This window comes from Melopsittacus undulatus, chromosome 1, assembly GCF_012275295.1.
Source record: "Melopsittacus undulatus isolate bMelUnd1 chromosome 1, bMelUnd1.mat.Z, whole genome shotgun sequence".
Taxonomy (NCBI): domain Eukaryota; kingdom Metazoa; phylum Chordata; class Aves; order Psittaciformes; family Psittaculidae; genus Melopsittacus; species Melopsittacus undulatus.
The window spans coordinates 118,686,901-118,709,986 of record NC_047527.1 but is presented as its reverse complement, the minus strand read 5'-3'; the positions used below and the strand labels follow the sequence as shown (position 1 = coordinate 118,709,986).

Sequence of the window (23,086 nt, the reverse complement as noted above, 5' to 3'; positions counted from 1 at the left end):
GTATTTTGCTAGGCTTGGCTGGAATTTGATATTTTATTTTAACTAGAGAATGTCACAGCACAGAAGAATATTGATTTAGAGCATGTTGTCACTGCTATCTAGATTGCTTAAGCTCAAGGGAGATGAAAATTACAGGTATTGGGACCTTGGGCATCTATTATGTGTAGATGGAGCAGGACAAGATTGTCTTCTCACCATCTTGGATAATAAGTTTGTCATAGTTGCATGAGCTGTGAGATTCTATGTCGAGGGCCAGGATGTTGAACTCCACAGTGGATCCAGGAGCTCTGATCAGCCACACACAGTCAGCAGAATTCCTGTAATTCATGGGCCAGCCCGGTGAGAAGAGGAATGAAGGTGTCTCTTCAGTTGTTACAGCCCCTCCGCATGCACCTGTCACGTACAAGAAGACAAAAATTACAGCATCCTCTTTTTAAACAGAACACTCCCTCATATCATATGACAGCCCTATAATTAAGCACAATGGGGGCACAGTGAGGATGCGTGTGTAGTCACAGGAATGCATTTCTTCAACTTCAGTTTGGACTGGGAATACAAAACCTGAAAATCCTGAGCTATAAGGATGCTCCTGTGCTACCTGGTGCAGCAATGATGTGACCTATTTTACCAGTAGGGATATCTAGCAAAAGACCAAACAGCATTTACCACAGTTTAACATGGCTTGCATATCAGAAAGGAATGGTGCTCATATAACCAATTATACACCTAGTCTAGTGAAAGTTGTCTTGCCCATAGTGCCTTGCAAGCCAAACTGTTCTATGAGTCATATCGCAATGGCCAGTGATTTAAGAATAGTATTGCGGGAGGGATACTTCTTCATGAAAGCATATAAACTGTTCAGCTTTTGTGAAATACCTGTGTAAAGAAAAACGCCTCTTTAGCAATATACTTATTTTTAATCTCTGTAAAACAGTATATCTGAGAGTCTCTATACATTTTTTTAAAAGCTATTAAGATGCTTAATTAAAATGTCAGTGAAAGCTTTCCCCTTCCCCAGAAGAAAAGGGCTTTCTTTTGTGGGGATGTTGGTTTAGAGTTTAAGTAAAGCTCAGAATATCACTGGCTATATCACTTTTAACCACCTAAAGAACTGCAAACCCACCTCTAGCAATGGTGCGTGTACCAGCAGAAGCATCCACTGCATACCACTCCAAAAGAAAGCCTTTTCCAGCCACAGACGAATCTGACTGGAACTGGATTGTCATTGAACTGCCAGAGGATGCAAAAGAAGCAAGGTCTGAGCCACAGTATGTTGCAATAGGACGATAATGGATGGTGGGCCCATCATAAACCTGCAGAAAGAACAACAATGCCATTCTTCACACAGGCAGATTTTAAACCAACCCATACTCAGCAAGTTTCCAAGAAGAATATTACTCTCTTTAAATGACTGAGGGATCATTCAGCAAATTCCATTTAGAGAGCAACCTCTCAGAGCAAAAGGAACAAAATCTCCCTTTCCATTGTATACTATTGTTAATTGTGACACTTTCAAAGAGGCAGGATCTTAATGGAAGCCATAAAATTCAGCTCATTCCCCATTATAGAGCTGCTCTTTGGGGACATGGACTGCCATCCCACATTAAAAAAGTCCACTGATACAAACTTGGTCCTTGCTGAGGGAAAAACAATATGATTTCCAGGAAAAAAGAAAAAAAAAGGGCATTGCTTTTGGGTTTTGGTTATTTTTTGTTTGGGGGTTTTGGGTTATTTTTCCTTCCCTGATGAGCACATATTTTAAATTTTAAAAGTTAAATATGAGATAATTATTTTTACTAAATGTTAGATAAACATTCGCATTACACTGAAGATCTCATCCTTGAGCCAGGATAAAGCCCATGCTGATTCACACTCACTGAATGTCTAGCTGGTTTTGCTTTCAGAGGGACAGACACAGAAAAGCAGGCTGAGTTAGAAGAAGGAAGATGCTGTTAAAACCTGACACGAGATGAAGGAGAGTTATATTTCCTTTTTGATCCTTTTGGATCAAATTTGGATATCAGTGAATTATCAGTGAAAAATTTACTATACTGAACATACTGAACTAGAATTAACAAGTGAATCAGCCAGTTAAAAAAAAGGGGGGGAGATATTTACCTTATTTAACTAAGTATTTATGTTTAGCTAAATTCAGAAACAACTTGTTCCCTTTATTGTTCCATTTTGCTTAGCACCATACATGCTGTATTTTTTAGCCTAGTAAAAAAAGCTAGACAGTATTACAGAAGGGTACAGAAAAACAACCAAAGAGGTACTTCCCTATGGCAAACAGCAAATTACTGATGTAGAGAGCAAAGAAGGTGCAAGCAAAGGATTGTTCCTTGTAGGATTTTAAAAGAAACTTATTCTTAAAGGCACTGAGATGTTATTATCACTGTTGTCCTCAACTGGGTCAGCACAGAGCAAAGTTCAATCTGGCATCTGACTTGAAATTATTTGATTTGAATATTAAGGATTGTACCATTGTGGACTTAAGTTTTAAACTTACAGATTGGAAATATCAAGTAAGTTTCAAACTCACAAATTGGAAACATCTGTTAGAGAGATAAAGGGTATGTAACCCTTCCTATAGATAATAATTATTGAAAAGATGACACAGCAAAAGCGGTAAACCACACCAGATACTTGGAAATTCTTCCATTCCTCTCATAGGTTTCCCTATCCATTATTTTCATCGAAGTTAATTGAAATATGTCCTGGGTTCAGCAGTAGCAGTCAATTTTTCTCCTTCTTGATAGCTGGTGCAGCACTGTGTTTTGACTTTCAGCCTGGGAACAGTGCTGATAGCAGCAATGTTTTTAGTTACTGCTCAAATGTTTACTCTGGTCAAGGACTTTGTGAGCCTTATGCTCTGCCAGGGAGGAGGGGAGGCCAGGAGGAAGGAGAGGCAGGACACCTGACCCAGGCTAGCCAAAGAGGTATTCCATACCACACCATGTCATACCTGGGATGTAACCGAGAGTTACCTGGAAGGGCTAGTACTCTGGGGGGTTGGAGGAGGTATCGGTCGGTGCTCAGTTGGGCAGGGTGGGGTGAGTTACGGGTCAGCAGGTGGTGAGGTGTTGTATTCTCTTCACTTGTTATTTCCTTTATCATTATTATTGTTATTGGTAGTAGCAGTAGTGGTTTGTGTTATACCTTAGCTATTAAACTGTTCTTATCTCAACCCATGGGAACTACATTCTTTGGATTCTCCTCCCCAGCTCTCCGGGAGTTGAGGGAGAGAGGGGGGGAGTGGATGAGCTGTGTGGCTGAGTTTAAACCATGACAAAATAATATAACTTCTCTCAATGAAATCACCTTTAGCTTGTCATACTGGCATCTGCCATGATTTTCAATGTCCATTTGCAGGATATGGCCATGGATAACTTGTGAATCATTAACACTTATTCTCCACTGGTAATTAGAATTGTGATGGTAACTTCTGGGCCACTGTGGTGAAGCTATTTGTCCACTGTTTCCCACAATGTCATTTTCATACACTGAAAAACAAGAAAGAGATAACTAATGCTTCTAATTCACATGGATCAAAAGAAGCACCAGGGCCCAGCCTGGAATACATCTTCCATTTTGGCTGATCTGACCTAATTTACTTAGGATTAGACAGCATTGTGAGGCATAGACTTGTGTCTCAGACAGTCCTAGGATGCATATGTAATTATTTTCTTGTTGTTAGGCTGTGGATATTTAGCTTCAGCAGTCTGCTCATGCAGCAAGTCAGACTGATGTTTGCAATGATCCCTTGAAATTTTGTATCTATGAGCTGGCATCATTTCTTTTTCTTCTAATTCTGCTGCCTGATTAATGGCATCTAGATCTAAACTGTAAAATACACTTGAAAGAAAATGGAGCTGTACTTCAAAAGAAAAACAAAACACTGGGAACTAAATGTTTTTTTTTTCTTATTTTGTCAATTGACTAAGAAATGGAAACATAAAAATTAAATACCATTCCTCACAGGTAGCAAAGACATATGGTGGGATATTTTTAACTCTAACAGTCTATTGGTAAACTAGGGATGCCATAGAAGTTTTTAGTATATAGCTCTTTTTTGCATCTTCACAGCCCAATATTGCTGAAGGAAGAATCTGAAAACCAGGTGATAAACTGTTAGAAAGCAGTCAACGAAATAGAGGACATTTTATATAATTGGTGAAACTTTCTGCTTTTGGAAAGGAAATACAATCAATCTGAATAAATATTGTCTGTTACGACACTTTAAAAAGATAGAACGTCACACTAAATTCTTCTGGTTATGTTATACTTAACATACATGCACACGAGTTTTGATCTTACATGTTTTAGACCATCCCTTTACATTCAGCAGACATTTTGCAGAATATTTGTTAGGTGAATTTACAGCCTTACTGCCATCAGCAAACATTATCTAATAAATTTTACAGGGCCATTTTTTTAAATTGTTTCAGAAGTGTTACAACAGAATAGTTTTCAGTCAAATACCAATTACTTACAGTGAGAGAATGTGGCCCTGAAGCCAGTGTCAGTGCCTGAGCTGTCCGAGACAAATTTGACCCACAGGATGTGTCCAGTGACAGACGTGTAATTTGAAGGCAAGGAGCTCCCACAGAGTCGTCCCACCAGCCTGCCTGTATCATTCCCTTCACGAATCTCCACATAATCTTTGGTGCAGCCACTACTATCTTCCATCTGAAACGCTCTGTTTCAAGAGCAGTAGAAGAACATTAGCAGGCATGCAGCTGGCACATGCCTCAGAGTTTGCCCTACCAAGCCACTAATCCCTCTGAAGCTGATATCCTACTGCACCAGTTCAGATGGCAGCAGCAAACCCCTCCAGTATAGGGAAGACACTCTCATCACCTGGCAGTACTGAAGATACAGGGCTCTCTCTTTTCTAACCACTTACTGTTATAAACAAGCTTCAGTTTGTAAAGTTATAATTTTTAAAGACTTCTCAAGCCCTCGTAATATTTCTTGGTTCTCCAACAACACCCGTGAAACACAGAAAGTCCCTGATACATAAATCAGATATTTAATATAAGCCCAGGTCAGACTATTTATTGGGTGCACATCTATTGGGTGCAGAGAATACTTTCAGCCTTACAAATCAGCCTGCAGCCTCTTCATATGTGTGTTATTTCAGTACACTCTCTGGTGAGAAAACAATTGCCAAAAGCCTAGATTCATTTCTAGTTAATACCTCAGAGCTCAGAAATCCCTTAGCGGTTTCTCCAGATCTGTGAAATATTGCTTTCTTTGGCTTCTCTGAGTTTCACATAGCTGGGTGTGCAAAATAGTAATAATGATTGCTATGAACTCTTCTAAACCAATCTTTAACCTTAGAAAAGCAACAGGATTTAGTAATCAAATTATAAACTTGTAGCTATTGCACTAAGCCGAACGATAAATATATTCTAAGAATCATGATCTGTTACTCTAAGTGAAGTGCTTTGATCCAATCCAACGTAGTTTTCAGAAGCAGGCTATGAATATATAGGAAAGATTCCAGAGAGTATCCCTTCTAACCAATGCCCCAAATATTTGTGCTTTCTAATTTTCTGGTAACAGCTCCTCCCCTCCAGTCCTGAATATAGCCATGTGTGTTCAGCATACACATGCTGTGAAATGGTTCCAACCACTCATCTGGATATCCTTCAGACTAATTTAAAGCTAACACTCAAATTGCAAGACAGGCATTTCTGTTCAGATTGAGCTGAAGAAAATGAATGCCTCGTGCCAACAAAACTTTATAAACTCCGAATATTAAATTAAATAAAATAAATAATGCTCTCTAACACAATTACTCCATGCTTTCCCATATTTTCAGCTTGCCTTTCAGCTATGTGTAACTAAAGAAAAAGAGTTTACATTTACTCAGTGTCACTTCATATAACCATGTTCCACTGAGTTTCTGCCCCACACTAGATTTCTGTTTTGATTCTGAAAAGCAGTTATTCATTATTTTGTAGCAAATATCTTGGAAAATGCTTTCAGGCTGTAGTACTTTTTCTCTGCTTCGGTGAGTAAAAGGAGGAACAGAATGTCCTTTTTATGGCATTAGTGAATCAGTCCATACCTCACAAATTGCACCTTATGCAGTCAGCATGTTAATGGGCAAAATTTTCTTTTGTTCTGATTAACTGTAAATGCAGGTTTCAGAATTACTTTTCTTTTCCTGCTCATTCTTGATTAGCTGACTGCAAAGGGTCAGTGCTCTCCTTCCTGGCAGCAGCCACTGTTAGATGCCCGGAAACAGAGAGGCTCAGAAATCCACATCATGGGTAAAGAACAACTTAATGACCCTGCTAAAGGAGTCCACATTGTTCTGTGGATCACGTGTAACTTTCCTGTAAGTCTTCAAAGGAAAGTTACTTTGCTGAAGGGAAAACAAAATTCCTTCAGACACTCTCCTGGCCCCTCTTGTACCTCCACTGCTGTAATTGCTGGAGAAGTTTTGAAGAGTTTCATATCAAATTTAACCCTAGAATCTGCAGAGTACATTGGTCCTCTCTATTACTCAGCTACATAATAAATACTACAATGAATTCAGTAGCTAGGGAAACAGTAGGAATTTTCTTTTCTTTACAAAGGCAGGGAAATGCTAAATTTCCTCTTGTTTAGAAGTGAGTGAGAACTGGCTTCTTCAGCATCCTGTGTTGCTCATACAATAAACCGTCTATTTATATAATGCTGTATATGTCTTAGTATAAGCAATGACTAACATAGGAGAACACTGATTGCAAGCTGCCACTTACTACTGCTGTGCTCTCTTTCTGAGTTACTCTAAAGACATGTTCCAGCTTTATCATCTGGTAATCACATTTCCTAATAAACATAGAGCACCCTTTCCTTCAGGTCTTTAAAGGGCTGAATAATAACCCCTGGCAATGCTTTTACATGAAGGACAGCTGGAGCCGGTTGCCAGGGGAACTGAGAATCGTCCAGACACACTCGGTGTTGAGTGGATATGGGTCGGGATAGCCAGGGCTGTTGAAAGCTCCTCTGTCCATGTGGAAAGCACCCCCGCAGGCTGCAAGAAGAAGGAGACAGCAGAGGCTTGAGAAGGATGACATAAAAAAAACTACCTTGGCAGAACCAGAGCATTTGCTAATCAAGAAAGCATTTCTCTTTGTTGTCTTGTTCTTTAGCTTGTTGATATGCTTGCAGAGACTTGGCCAAAAAGAGGAAGGGCAATAGAGGATTTTCAGAAAGGGTATGTCAGAGAGACAAAGTGATGCAAGATCAGTTCTTTTCCTTTAAAGTCAGAGGCATAAGGTAGCAACATCTGTCATATGGACTTACATGATGACGACGCAGCATAGGTGGCATGGAAACCCCTGGCAGCAACATTATAGTTGTTGGAGATGAAGTTCACCACCAAAGCATTACCAAAAGAGGTGACAGGATGTGGTATAGTACTGCCACAGTAACGGCCTGAAAGAGAACAAGCCAGAGAGAAAAAAAAAAAGTGTTCAGCATGTAATTTCTATTGCTAATTTAACAATGACTGACAGCAACCGTGAGTAACTTCTGTTGTGTACAACTGCTGCTGTCAATATAAGCTACATAAAAAATTAAATATTCCATTTCATTTACACAGAACTCAAGTCTGGTAGCAATTTTTGTTAACAGAGGAAGGGCGTCCTGCACTCCAGGCACCCTGGTCACTGGCTATTCTGTTACTGAGTTCCTTTGTGTTCACTCTATTCAGAAATTACAGCCCAATTGAAAATTAAAATAAAATCCTATCAAATGTATCTGACAGTATTTTCCATTTCTTTCACTGGGTTCTGATTAAAAAAAAAAAAGCAACAAATAACAGACCAATTCTCCTGTAATGGATTGTAACATGGGGATTAAGAATATGAGTCATGATCTAGCAGAAAGACATCTGACAGAAGAACGATAGCAGCTAGTATTCTGGTCCTCTTGCCAAGTCAAAGCCAAAGGCAGGAGATCAAAAACCAATTCTGCTCTTAGTTACAAGCCATTCAAATTGAGTGCAGCCTGACTCCCAAAAAAGGAGCATATACAGAAGTAATGAAAAGCGTACTCAAGTCACAGATACTCCAAATTTCACAGGATGGAATTTGAGACAATCTCTGGGATGTGAAGGGAGTCAGGACCACCCTGCAGCCAGGGGTCTCTCAAGGCTTCCTGGCAGTGTAAGCACTGAAGTTTGCTGCTCCTGACTCCTACCACTTGAAGGTGATGCCTCTGGACAGCTATGTCAGGGGAAAGCTGTAGAAAACTCAGGAACAAGCAGAAAATCAGACTTTCCAGGGTCTGAGGAAAATCCATTTTCTGTTCCCAGAAATCTGCAGCTTTCTTTACCCACATTTACTGTGAACTGTGCTTATTATGAGCGTGGGTTACATTATGGTTTTGCACGGTTGTTTTGGAATTCAGTTTAAACTGAATTGCTTGGTTCCCAATATTGCTCAGCTGAGGAGGAATGAAAAGGCAGCTGGAGTCAACCCTAAACTACAGGCTAGTAGGAATACAGTCAGAGCATGGGAGGACTGTGCTATTTATAAGGAAGACTTAGCCTCCATTCCCAGTCTGCTGATAAAGGAGTTTCCTTTATCAGAGAAAATCCATGAAGCAGGAGGACACTCACAGAAGAGCTTCTCCTGCTCACCTTGGGTGTAGTTCTATAGATAAACAAGGCAAAGGTACAGTACCTTGAAGAGGAGCCTCGTAGTTATTCCCATCCAAAATTTCCACAAAATCCATTGCGCAGTTTTGTCTATTGCTTTCAATATCAAGGTCAGTGAATGAGAGTGTGACGTGGTTGACTGGCAAGAGCAAAGAGTAAAAACTTAAAGAGAAGTTTGGCATTTCACAGAGAAATTGTTACATGTAAACAAATGAAATAGTTTATTCCCTGGTATGCGGACTGAATCTGATGGAAGTACATTAATACTTACTGAAAAGGTCCTATTATATCTCTTCCTATTTCAGCGTTTTCTAGTACAATTGACATTAGAAACATAGGATTCAACACATACACATGAATCTAAGTTTCCTAGTATCTAAACAGGTTCATTATGTACTGAAAATGTCAGCAAATACAGTATGGAAAAGTCTACACACATTCAGAAACAAAACTTTCTACATATCCGTGACCTTCTGTCCCTTTGCAATCTATACCATAGATCCAGACAAAATGTGAATTGACACTGCCCTGCTCCAGGCTTAGAAAGAGCTGGTTCTTTCATCGTTTTGTAACATTCCAAATGCATCAATTGGACTGGTTAAAGGATCATTAACAACCCTCAGCTATATTTGTACAGAATTGGATTTTCCACACCCTTGGACAGCAGTCTACGTCCTGAAAGAGGATTTCTGACTCAGGGTAATTTTGACTCTCATGTTCCTCTTGCTTGTCTGATACGAACAAAGGTGAAGTCACAGCTGGAAGAAGAGAGGCTGTCCTCAACACCAGTTTGTGACAGTAGTTACCTCTGGCCATAGAGCTCTTATGCAGTTTGAGGAGGTCGGAAAATCTCATGGTTTAGAAGATAACCAAGTTTTTTCCCACATCGGCCAAGCCTGAATTTGACACAAATATTTTGCTTCTCCTGCACTACAATTAATTAGCTAGAACAAAATGAAGCGACAAACATGGATCCAGGAGCTGCATTCAGCAGGGTGCCACTGACTGTCATTCAGCTGCCTAGTCTGCCTTTTTGGCACTCCTTTGTGTCCTGTCTGGTCAGTCAATTCCAGCTATCAATGCAGGTCCTCAGGATACAAAGCTAAAAAGGATAAACACAGTGGGTGGCAAAGAGCAGGAGACTTGCTGGCCTTCTCTGTAAAAGCAGAGCCAGAACTCTGTGGTAGTTTGTCATTGGCTAAATCTATTGTATATGGTTGTGTAATGTACTGTATGTATGTATGTATGTAATGCTGTGTGACTGGCATGTGGTATGTAGTGGCCCTGGCAGTAAGTGGAGGAAGCCATTACATACACAGGCTGCTACTTATAAAGCATTTTTCTGGTCATACTGATTTAATTCGGGAGACAACAGTTATGTATGAGTTTTCTACCTGAACCCAGGAAAAGATTGTCTTTAAAAATAAAAGTTGTGTAGGTGAGGAAGAGCTTTGTTGATGTCCTTTTCATGCATTTGTATAAGAAACCATGCTAAAAAAGAAAAGAAAAAAGTATTGTCTATCTCTTGATTTTTGTGTTGGTGTTTTCTTTGGCAAATTGATTTTCATTATATAACTTCTCAAAATAAACTTATAAATGTGGTTAGAACATTCTATGTTCTTAACAACAATGGCTAAATATCAGATCTACAACTGAAGTTCAGTAGTTGCTATTTAAAATAAATGATGTTTTTTAATAATTTTACCAGGATATTATTACCCAACTATAAATATTTTTAAGGACTCTTGTACAAAGTTAAGGTAATGCTGGGTATTAAAGGTAATAGCAGTATCTGACAGAAAATATCTGGTGCTTTATGATCAATCATAAATCTGTATAAAAATTGACAGGAACATCTGAGAGGATATCTGTGCAGATAGGATCAGTTTGTTTATTTTTTATTTATACTTGAAACTGAAATTCCTCTCTACCTTTTCTCATTAGTTAACTGGGTTTGGGGTTTTTCTTGTTCTCTTTTTTTTGTTGTTGGGATTTTTTTGTAGTTGTTATGTCAACAGCATAGATTTGATCTAACACAACTCTAGTTTGAGAAATCCAGATCAAAATAAGATCAGCTAAATACGAGTGCTATGATTAGATTAAATCTCTTGCTTAGATTTTCTCACAGACAAGTCCAACTTCACATAGTATTCAACACCTCATTTATAATTACAACACTCAAGTCACAATAAATCAGCTAAAATGACAGAGTTGTAAACTGTTTTCCTCACTATGCACTGAATCTTTTACAGCAAAATCTGATTTAGGACAGATTAGAGCCACACTCTACAACTACCAGGATACAGAACTTCCTAGAGAAATAAGAGGACTTTGTATTGTTATTACAGAAAAAAATGGTGAGGATGTTAGTCATCCCAGCTAACTATAAAAGATGTTTTTACTTACATGGTTCCTGAGCCTGAATAATCCAGCTGCAGTTCTGATTTTTTGGGTATTTGACAGGATACAGAGGAGAGGAAATTGCTCCCCCAACTGAATCAGACTCTATGAAACTTCCACATGCTTTAGAACAAAACACATACACACAGAGAGATATTTATGTATGATACAGACATATCTTAAATTCTGTAATGAAGATGAATGCATAAAATGTAACATGCTAAATATATATGAAATGAGGATCAAATTCATGATAGTAATTTATCAGAAGAAACTTGAAGACTAGCTCAATGACTCGCCAGCACTGCGTGTACATTCTTGACCTGGATCCACAGGCCATGTTACACCTGGCTGACCATGTGAGAATAGCTGGAGTGACCTGGGAACAGACCTCATCATTATTAGCTCTTTATAGCACAGAAAAGCAATCTTGGGACCATAATAACTTGGCTGTAATACACTCACACATACATTTCTCCAATCATTTGCCAACATAGGCAAGTAAAAAGAAAAAAAAACATAAGAAACTCTTTGGAACATTCCAAACTCCAGAACATTCCAGTGCCCAAGGATGGCATCACATTGCACTGGCATGATCCTCTTGCAAGCTGCTTCAACAAAACTGCAATTGTGTGAAATGTTACACATGTACAAGAGTTTGGCTGACTGCAGAACTTTTGCTAGCAGTGCTGAGTGCTGCCATGCCTCATTTCTTACCATACTGACTCACCATAACCCCCCTACATCTGAGTCTAACACACAGCTGCTTTAAACAGCAAGGAGAGGAGTTATGTACAAAAGACTGAGATTCATTTATCCTGCTGTGTTGCCTAAAACATCCAGCAGGAGATAAGACTTGCAGGGTTTTCTCAGGAAGAGGAAAGCCGGGCTGCGTACATCCTAGCCAGCAAGAACTTGCTCATGAGGCATGTTTTGTGCAGGGCCTAATCCAGTAAATGTGCTCTGAGAACATTTAAGAAATTAAACTCTCCTAGCTGTTAGTCGGAAATTCCCAGTTAAAAACCTTAACTAATACTTCAGTAACTGTGGTTCCTGAGGTTTTCGCTGATGCAAATTTCTGATTTCTTTATTCTAATTTTTGCACAAATTTTTCAAAGAAAAAAGCATTTCTGGGAAAAAGTACTAATTTATAGTGAAAAGAATCCTAAGAAAATGAGAGAAAGAGATTGTCTCTGCAAAATCTAAGTGGCTTTATCTTAGGGGAAAAGTGCTTCCAAAGTTATTATGGAAAAAAAAGGACAATCTCCAACCATAAAATCATATATAATTTCATGAGAAATTCTGCCCAGTTGGTGCAATTCTTCATTAAAAAGGAAACCATGTAAAATACTAATTAGTCCTTCACAAATTGGATATTTGATACTTGGCACAGATTTTTGAGTTGATACTTGGCTGGAATTCATGGACTTCATCAACAGCACCACACAGAATTCCTTTATAGCTCTTCAGATTCATGCACATGGATGGACATATAAAATGTTATTTTGTCACTAGGTCTGTGGAAACTGCCAGTTGCACATTTGTCTCAGGACAGTTACGGGTAGCTTACCCTCTAGAGAGTATTAGGAAGAGGCAGCTGAGCTGTGCTAGATGCCCTGCTACATGAAGTACATTTTCCCCCCAAAGAATCTAAAATGATCCTTGGATTTTAAATTCCTTAATCTGCAGTTTGGAAAAATTCAGTCCTGTTTAAGATGCACACTGGTAGGCAGTATGCATAGAAACAACACCTCATGTTATCAGCTGTGTTAAAAGATTGTGACTAATACAAACAAACTAGCGAGCAGACAAATATGTGTTAATGTAAATGACAAAATTACCTTCAGTGAAGCGGGCACTGAAGCCCCTGTGCTGCATGCTTGCATCAGAGTGCATTCGGATGTACATCAGGTTCTTGGAGGATGTGATAGGAGGGGGAAGCTGAGTTCCACAGAGTTCTCTAAGAAGTGGTGCTTCACTGCTGGGACCATCAAATACCTGTTATGAAAAGAACAAATGGTTTATTTATTTTATTTTATTTTATTTATTTATTTATTTGGCTTCAACAGGAGTATTGGGAAGACTTTCTTCCCCTCTCTTTTGTTTTTACATTTTGATCCCAATACAGCTCTGGCATGGGCAGTGCAAATAGACTGTACATTGCCTATCTTAAGTCTGTGGCCATTTCAAAAAAATGCACGTATTGCAGGCTGAAGCTACTGTAGCCTTTGTAACAAAAATGCACCAGGTAACCATCTTCCCGTGTGTATCTCCTTTAACAATCCAGATATCCTCATACATTTATTGTTTTCTGTCAATGGCTAACCTGAGTTCACATGTAGCTTTTATTCAGTTAAACCCTGCACCTTGCCTCAGTAAAGACCACTAAATTTCTCCTAACATGCAAATAGTACACTTGTGGAAACCATGAAAAGAAGACACCAGGACTATGGTTTAAAGATACACACACTCAGCATCCAGGATTAGAGTTCATGTATCTATGCTTTACAATAGCTTTAGGGTGCTGAATTACACACATACACATTAAGTGTTATTTAAGCAGAGGGTAAAGTTAAAAAAAGAAGTGAGAATGAAAGTAGAGGTGTTTGCAAAACTTCACTTTTAATTTTACCACAAATGCCTTCCTTCGCTTTCCCCCCACGCCCTACAGCTGATAATTTGGTTTCCTTCCTCTGTTTCACAATCAAGAAAGGAAGGAAAGTGAAGTTAAAACCAGTGAGTGTCTAGCTTAACCCACATCAAAATTATAATAACAGAAACCACAGAGAGGGAAAACCAGAACATCTCAGAGTCTCCCACCAAACTTTTCTAGCACTCCAGCAGACATGATTTGTTGCTCCTGGGTTTGGAGCCATGGGCCAGTCTAAAAGCCCTTGTGCCTGGTTGCAGAAGTGATGAGCACATCAGCACAATTGCATGAGACATAGAGGAAGAGCCTTTGGGCTACTGGGCAGGTACAACAGTTGAATTAAGTTCCTGTTGCAGCATTAATGCCCTACATTACCATAGGCATGTAATTTAATATAGTCTGTGACTCAGCTACCTATAACAAGTTGGAGGAGAATATGGATGAAAATATGGATAAAAATATGGGTAGGAGGACTGGAAGATATTCAGGTGCTAGGATATTAAAAGGTATCTAAAAACCTGCTTTGAGCAAAATAATGTCATTGGTTTAGAAGAAATGTATTCTTATTGAGATTGTCTTGTTTTACTTCAAAATGCCTCTAATTCCAGCAATGCAGTACCAATGAATTAAAGATTTCTAATTAAAACTGTATAATGCAGCACAGTGTTACTATATATATTTATATATATATTATATATAAATGTATAAAAAACAGTAGCTGAGAGAAAGGTGACCAGTCTCAAATAAACCTCAAAGCTGAGAAACAAAGGACAAACCCCTGTTTAATCTACTGACATCCTCTGTATAACCAATGCTGCATTCATAAATTAAGCATTTGCCCTTGGGCCTATAACATTAGCTAGCTGTGTGGGACCTTGTGATGGAGTATTAAGTGTACTGCAATGTCTGCAAAAATTAGTACCTGGTAAAGAGACCCAAAATATCCATCCATTCAACCTTCTTCTCTTGGCATCCTGCCACTATCAGCCCTGTAATAGTGTGCAGTGTTTATTCTTCCTCTGCACATATATTCTGTATATACAACACTGTGTATACAACAGACTGGAGTTAAAAACCACAAACTATGGAATGTGAAAAGAAGTAATGACTAAGAAAATAACCCTTAGGATTTAAGGTACTATCTTTCCCTAGGCAGTAGTGAGAGGATTTTACCTGAATGCTTGAACTAAGTATTGCATTGACAGAGTGTAGAGAGAGTGCCTGGCTACACATAAACTCATTGTTTATGTTTTGTTGGATCTGTGCCACTCTGCACAGCTGAGGATATGACCGTTGACACGTGGACTGTGCTGAGATTCTAGTAGTTGAGCTTTCTCAGGCAGTTAGGATGAGTAACACAGGAGACTAAGCAGATGTTTTATTCCAAGAGCTCTTTGGAATAATGAAGTCTTTCTGTGGTAATACTTGGAGATGAGCATAAAGTCAGAGAAACATTTTCTAAATCAAACGTATTTGCTGTTTCTGCCCAGCTTGCCTGAAGATAGTACTGTTTCCTCTTTCAGAAACCTGGAAAAGATTCCACTTGCTAAAAAATCTGATTCCAAAAACGGTTCAGCATAAGCATTAGCAAGATACAACAGCAACTCTTAGGAGTTATGTCAGCTACAAAGTTAAGCAGAAACAGTAACACATGGATATTTTATGGCTGCATCATTTTTGCTCACCTGCTATTTATTAGCTTAAATTATTTCATAGGGAGGATTTCAGTCTTGAATCTAGATTAGAAACCACAATATTCACACACTAGCTCAGGAAAGAGTTGTGTCTCCCTGCAGTTTCTTAGAGTTATTTTGGAAATATCTGAGAGCTGTGTTTCTGTGGCTGGATGAGTAAAGGAAAATGATGCATTTGCTTACTTAAAATACAGGTTTTCATTTGCACTGTGCAGAGCGGCAGTTTGCTCTTCATTTTCCACAACAAGCATAACTGAGTGACTCATTGCCTTCTTGTTCAAATGTGTCCTCCATTTGGCAAAAGCACATGACAAAAAGAAGATAATTTTTGTCTTCTGAGCTATAAAAACTCCTCGTTTTTCTAGCTGTCCTCTCTTGGAAGATCCTTTCTGCCAGCACCTGGAATAAATGAAGTCATACCTTCTCTCTAGCTCCCAGAGGCTTACATTTCTATATGCCTGCGCGCTACTTGTTACACTGCAACAGGAAAGAAAAATAACATTTACTTAATCAAAGCCACTGAAAGGAACAAACTATTTCTCCCTCCCTTTTTCAGTGCCTTGTGCTACAAGCACTGCCTTCTGAACCACACGCTCAAATCTTGAGTCCTTAAATACTTCAAACTCTTGCTGACCAATACTCCTGGTGTAGAGTCTGATGCTATACTGGTTAAACACATGGGGGAAAAAATGCAGGAATTAGTTTATTCACTAGTTCTTTCCCTCTATTTTCCTTCAAAGAAGCAGATTTGTTTGTTGTAAGACACACTCTCCAGGTAGAAATGGGCTAGTACAGGAGGAGAGATTAAAACTTTATTCCTTCTGTATGGTGACAGTGACAACAAAAAGTCTTCTCAAAGACCTTATGCGTTCTACAGAATAACAAAGTTGTATTTGAGATCAGAAAAAGCAAAGGCTATGAAGGAAAAGGTCACTGGTACGCTCAAGGGTGGAGGGAAGCCCCAAGAGAACTCACAGAGCAAACAAACTCTGTAAAAATTTGAGAAACAGAAAAGGATGGAATCACTGTGTTACTCCCACCTGCTTCCTTAGCCCATTTTTTCCATTCACACATCTTTTGTAACACAATTCCTAAACTATTCACTAAACACACCTCTACTTATGTATTTCCAGGCACTCTGTATCTCTCACTCTGTTCTCCTATGAGTGAGGCATATAGGACACCTTGGAATAAGATGAACACAAATCACTTCCAGGTGTTGGTAACAAGTGGTTTTCTCCTTACTGGCATACCAGGTACAGAAAGAAACCCCATCCACTCCTTTCTTGCCCTCCTGATTCCTCTCTATTGGCATTGAAAAGCTCTTCTCTATCTCAGAGTCTCAGAGCTCTTTGCTATCTCTTGGCTTCAAATCAGAATTCCCTGTTACCAGTTTTCAAATCATCTTCCACTTGAGGGTCAGTGATTGATGTCTGCGTTAAATTTTAATCTCTGTCCCTGCACACATTGCTCTTCAGTTGTGTTTGCACAGCTGGAGCTGATGGGCAACTTCTTCCTCTACCACCCCCAAGAAATCAAAAAGCAGAAGCAAACAACACATATTCATTTGGCAATAGAGGACAAGGGGTGTAACTGCACTGCAATGGTCTGTAAACTCCACTTATGCAAAGAGCTCTGCCACAGCCATCTCCTCAGACAGCTGAGGGCTGATGCCTTTCAGTGGTTAAAATCTGAGTGCCTGTATCTGGTGCATAAAGGCAATGGGAGTTACGCCTGTAACTGCATGCAGCTTATGGAGTTGAATGGTGTGCAAAGTTTTTGGAGAGATTTATACATCCATTGGCATCAAGTTTAAAAGAGGACCTTGTATATTAGGTCTTATCAGAATTTAGCCCTTAATTTCTGAATTCTTTTTGGTATTTATACCAGTGCTGGTATTTCAGATGGCCTGTGTTTCTGTCAGGCAATTTGATTTTCTACTCCTGCGTTCTATCATAGAAGCCTTGGAAGCTTTTCCAATAGATTTTCACTTTCAATGACCCTCTCTGCTGTAGTTAAACAATTAAAAAAAAAATAAAAAGACAGACCCCTATTTCCCTATGCTTCAGAATCAGAAAAATAATGAACAGTTATTGTATAAAGATGCTTTGTGGCCAAATGAAATCTTCAGTTCTGCTCAGCAAAACAGGGACACATTTTCTTTTTTCTGGTTTGGTACATAAAAGCTTTAGGAAGCAATACTGTTAAAACTGATGTTGTTTTCAAAAGAGTTTCAGTTCCTGCCAAATTGAGTTCTCTGTGAATGACAGTTTATCAAGGAGAGGAAAGCTGGATTTGGGGCTACAGACACTGTGCTTTATCCGACTGGGGCTGATCACACATGCCTTTGTCCTGAGTGAAGTGCAATCTGACATCAAAGGTCAGGATTTCATGTCCCTGCTCCCAAAAGGCCAAGTGGAACTGTGGGGAGTTCTTCATTGTCGTGCACTGATTGAGCAGCAACTTGAATTTCTGTGACATCAACAAAAGCTCACAAAACAACAGCAATGTGAAGCTTTTAACAGAGCAGTGGCTCTAATGAAGCAATTAAACAGACAGTTGAGGAGCACCTGAATGCACAGTGCAAACATAAAGAAAACCAGCCAGCCACAATTTCCTCCGGATGCAGATCTCCCTCTGTCCTGAGTTTGTAAGACTGTGCAATCTATTATATATGTGGGCAGTCCAGGCTATGGCTTGGAGCAAGCAGTGGTAAGCTGCACTAAAATGGGAAAGGAGGTAATAAACGCAGCCATCTATGTATGAGGTTATTCCTGCAGTACTAAATACAACTCATACCACCGACAGGAAAAACGTGCCAGGATACAACATGCACTGCTTTCAAGAAAGGATCCTTCCACATATAAGTGGGAACTTGAAAGAACATAGAAATACATTTGTGAAGCTTGTTTCAATGGTAAAGCAAAGGGAACTAGATAATAACTATTTAGCTGTAAATTTAAGCCTTAGATCATCAGTGAATAAGTATGACCATGCAACTAGCAGTCTGGAACTATCTGCAGCCTAGGCTGCACAGTAAGCTTCCTCTTTTGCGAGCATTTCACCAGACTCATTAAGGAAACTTCTGAAATTTTTATTGTTACTTACTGCGACACTGTCATAGTAACAGGAATCGTGATCTTCGATGTCAAAGTCCGTGAAATTCAGTAGGACTCGGTGGCTGGAGTCAACTTGGATGAGCCAAGAACAGTCTGTGTTGTTATTATAATGTTGAGGATAGTTTGGAGAATGGATTTCCCCACTCGTAGCCTGGAAAATACCACCACAACCTGAAAAGAAACATAATCAATTTTAACCACAAACACTTCTGCTGTTTGTGAGATTCCACATCTGTTTTTAAGCTACAAACACTTCTATCTTTATATTTTTTACATTAAACTTTTGCAAGATGAGTGGTCCAACTGTTCAAGTGTCCTGTCCACAACAAAATTTAATGGAAATGACTATCAGAAAAGTATAACATTATCATTATTTGTGAATATACAATAACAATCCTTGTGAATAACATTCCTTTCTAACCTCAGTCCAGTAGTAGATGTTGTAAAGGCTGAAGCATTTGTGCTGGTATTCCTCTATCCTAGATATTGTAAAAGTAATCAAAAATACCATCCATATGAATGTCACAGACCTACCATACTGAGAAAGCGATGACTATGCCTAGCTGAGCATAGGGCTGAGAAAACCATTTCTGAAAATACCAAGGCAGACAGGAGCTCCACTCTCTGCATGTGCAAAAAATAATTGTAAGCCTTGAATTTCCACTTCTCTATCCACACAGATGAGGGCTTCCCGAGGACTCCACCCTCAGGTGTTTCTGACCAGAATAGCTCCAGTGCTCATGAATATCTAAACAGCCTGGAAAGATAGATCCTGTGTGGGAAGTGCCAGAGCTTTCAATAGGACTAAAACAAACAAATGGACTTTTGTATGTTGGAAAGGGATGGAGGAGGGTGAGGGAAAGACATTGGGACTGTTGTAGATGGAAGCAGCCTGCTTGAAGGATAAATCCTATACTGTTATTTCATTCTGGTCAGTGAGTATTTTAGAGGCTAGAGAGGGGTTGGAGTACAACAGGCAAGGTGCCATGAAGGGATGCAAAAACTTCAGGGAGCCTAAGTAGAAAATGTAAGCCAGAAGGGGATTAATTCAAAGGACCATTGTAAACTTCTTTTATTCAAAACAAAATCTTGCTCCTTTCTCATGAAACTTGTGAGAAAGGAGACGTATAAACCTTGACAAACTAATGAATCAGTGTGCTTAATCAAGCAAAACTGCAAGAATTAAAATCTGCCTCTCCTTACTTTTCATTGCAATTATTTTCTGATAATTGGCCTTTTCATAAGAACTTCCATGTAGAGAGACATGTGGTCAGGTCTTTAAAACCTGTCTCTTCTTTTACTGATTACCAGTAAGGCTTTGAACAAATAATCACATGTGGGATGGACATTATAGAGTTCAGGTATTTATTAATCACTCCAAATATTTTTGGAGTCTGCCGAGTTCTTCCAGTTAAGCCACACTCCCAGATATTTTTCATTTCACAGTTTAAAACCAAAAGCATTCAGCTAATAAGGGAATCTGTGTGGGTGAGTGGGTGGGAAGAACTGCTGGCATGAAGAAGTTCTTTTCTGATTACAGGAATGTCTTGATTAATTATGTAAAGAAGAAACACCAAGAAGGTAGACTGTTACAAAATACATAAACAGGCCTAGATCTGAGATAGTCAGACAATTTTCTCCTCTGTGCGTTTTTCAGCATCTCTTAGTGTTACTGAATCCAGTAAAACCCAAATTCTCCTTTAGCTTTCAGTCCTATGCTGTTTGCCTACTTTAAATGTTAGCATGGCAGATCTTTGGTTCTCAGACTTCTTGAATTTCTCATCGTATTAATCAGCATACTCACCCCCGGGATTTTCTTGCCAGGAAGCATTAAAACCTTTCTCTGTCAGTGCTGCATCTGTCTTGAAACGGACAGTGGCTGAATTGCCAGTAGTAGAGACTCGCAATGGGTTCTGTGGTGATCTTGGAACACACAGCTGGGCCAGTCTAGGAGAGAGGAAATCAGGGCCACCATAAACCTATAAATGAATGAAAGAAACACTGTCAAAGTTTGTCAGAGACCATCTGCCACTCAGGATACATGAGAACTGTTTAGATGGGAGAAAAAAAAAAATCTAAGTATTGAAAGTGATTCCACATTTCGAAATGTAAAGTAGCCGATAAAGTTATTTTCTCTGCAGGTTTACTTGGTACCTGAACCACCTTGCACAAGTATGACATTCTAGATGATTTCAAAACAGCCATGCATTAAATAAGAATTTTCTGCTATGGGGACTTTGTCACATTCTTTTTGCTTCATCCTTGCAGGGCTGGCACCTTGTTTCTGTGGGGATATAAAACCAGACTTTTTGAGTGTTTCTGCAAACAAACTGTATCAGCGTGTGCTGATATTTTGCACCCTTTACATTTAAAGGCACAGCTAAGACTGATTTTTAAACTGAGGCTAGATTTTATCACTTTTTCAGATAAACAAAAAACATTGCAATTTTATTGACTTCAATGGCAGAATCAACATCTGAACTATGGGATTTTGGTGAAGTAAATAATTTTTTTTGTGGCTAATTCTGCTAATACTCTTTGGAAACAAGGATATATATCATACACATTTGCCAGAGAAGACTTTTAAGACTAATTATTTCCTACTCAGAAGACTGTGCCTCAGGCAGTTATAAACTAGAAAACCACCACTCTCTCAAACATCACCAGCAATATGGTGTTCTTTATAATGCATTTTTAAACCAATTGAAGTCAATTAGGTGGCAGTGCTAAAGCCTAGTTAATCCTGTTTCTTGTTTCCCACACAGGATGTGGGATTTTAGTTTAAACCCATTTATAACTCGTGGGACTGTCTCATCTTCCTTAATCTTCCTTCTCAAAGCTGAAGAAAACACACCTGCTCAGTGCAGTTTTCAAATCCAGTGATTTTGGTGCCTATTGCCTTCAGTGGATGAATTTTTTTTGCTTCTTGCATGCTAACAAAATGCAACACAATATTAAGAGTCTCCTGCCTTCCATTGGTATGTCCCCAGTAGGACAGCAGCTGCAAAAGTCAGCTTGACAGTAACCTCAAATGGGAAAACAATGAAAGAGATACACTGAATGAAGAGTGTGCTATTGTCTTTCACCAACTGAGCTAGTGATAGATTCTCATTTTATCAGCATATGTTATGTATATATCCTAAAGCTAAACTAGAGAGTGGCAAGTTCTAACAACAAAAGCAGGGAATAGGAAGATAAGGCAAGAAATCCCATCAGGGTTTTCCCACTAGTAGCATCTAGAGCCTTCTCCAATGTCTTATTAGTCTGCTAAACATCAAAAAGGTCAAAACCAACAATCCATTAATCTCCCTCAGAAAATGACAGTACTATAACAACCAGCCTCCTATATAGCCCTTTTGCCTCTGACCACTTCTAGATGAGGGGAAACTCAATATTTTAATAAGCCCCGACGGATACTTTTTAACCTCGGAAGAAGTTTGGGTTCTGTCCAAGCTAAATATCTGTGCAAGTCTTACAAATAGCTGAGTTAGTCCCACCACCTCCAGAGCTACGTGTAGTGCATTGCTACGTAACTTAATTGATTGTACGCTCACTTAACTGCTCATGGTGCCTGACACTGCTCTGCCATTAGAGGTATAATGGAAAGAATTTTTCTTTAACTAGGAAAACTACTCAGTGACTCCAGAGTAATGTGAGACCTCAGAAGCTGAAGCTTGCATCCCCAGAAGAAAGAAGGAGGAATTAAACTTTTATGAATGTCACAGTGTGTTAGATGCTCAGAAGACTGTGTTCTGCTTTAGTGGCTGATTACACAGGCTTAATAGATTAAAGATTTTTATTTTGACTGAGACAGCACTTTTTTTTTTATGTTCTGTAGGGAGGCTGCATGACTTGAATGGATAATGGTTCCTGCATCTAACTTATCATCTCAGGGCATTCAAGAGAAGTCAGTACAGGTGAAGTCACAGCTCAGATTTAGAGTCTGTAATGAAGCAGTCACAGTCTGGGGAAGAAGCATGTTTGTCTGCTGCAAGCTCAGTGCCTTCAGAAAAATCTTACTGCTTGACTGCTTGTGGGGCTCAGTGACAGCTGCATTTGTCAGAAGTCTGTTCAAAATGTGGATTCTAAAATGTGTTTGTGGTATACTCCCTGACTCAGAGCCACAGCATGAGATCTAGCAGGAACACATGCTCTTAATCATCTAAACCAGCCCAGAGAAGCAATGTGGCAGAGGAAACAGCAGGAATTTCTAATATGCATCTAATAAGCACCATGGACCAGCCTCTCATATTATCCCTGGTGCCTCCCTGGGGCCATCCACACACCATGGGCAAGGGGACCAAACCCAGCTCTGACATAAGCACTGCTGACTTCTAGTATTACCTCAGAAATGAACACTTATAGCTGTCCTATTGGAAGACAATTAGAGATGGGAAAGAAATACAGATAGAAATCTGAGGTTTGTGGGTCTCCTTTGCATTGTTAACTGTGCGGCAATGGCCTTCTGCACAGCTTCAAAATAAAAAGCTCAGTCAAAGGCATGATCTTTATAGTTAGGAGTGTATTTTCTTTTTTTTTTCCCTTATGCCAGTTCAATTAATCA

The 23,086-nt window shown here is 39.2% G+C and overlaps 1 protein-coding gene across 1 annotated transcript in view; it reads right to left on the bottom strand.

Moving 5' to 3' along the window:
• Positions 1 to 23,086, bottom strand: part of CUBN (cubilin) — a 143,557-nt gene that overhangs the window by 51,183 nt on the left and 69,288 nt on the right. The window contains exons 30-40 of the mRNA XM_005152954.2: positions 20,327 to 20,501; positions 18,512 to 18,693; positions 12,901 to 13,057; positions 11,066 to 11,182; positions 8,685 to 8,798; positions 7,303 to 7,434; positions 6,898 to 7,030; positions 4,494 to 4,699; positions 3,322 to 3,503; positions 1,124 to 1,313; positions 196 to 393 (exon numbers count right to left, since the gene is read on the bottom strand). Of these exons, the coding sequence (XP_005153011.2) occupies positions 196 to 393; positions 1,124 to 1,313; positions 3,322 to 3,503; positions 4,494 to 4,699; positions 6,898 to 7,030; positions 7,303 to 7,434; positions 8,685 to 8,798; positions 11,066 to 11,182; positions 12,901 to 13,057; positions 18,512 to 18,693; positions 20,327 to 20,501 (1,786 nt within the window). The remainder of the gene's footprint in view (positions 1 to 195; positions 394 to 1,123; positions 1,314 to 3,321; positions 3,504 to 4,493; positions 4,700 to 6,897; positions 7,031 to 7,302; positions 7,435 to 8,684; positions 8,799 to 11,065; positions 11,183 to 12,900; positions 13,058 to 18,511; positions 18,694 to 20,326; positions 20,502 to 23,086) is intronic.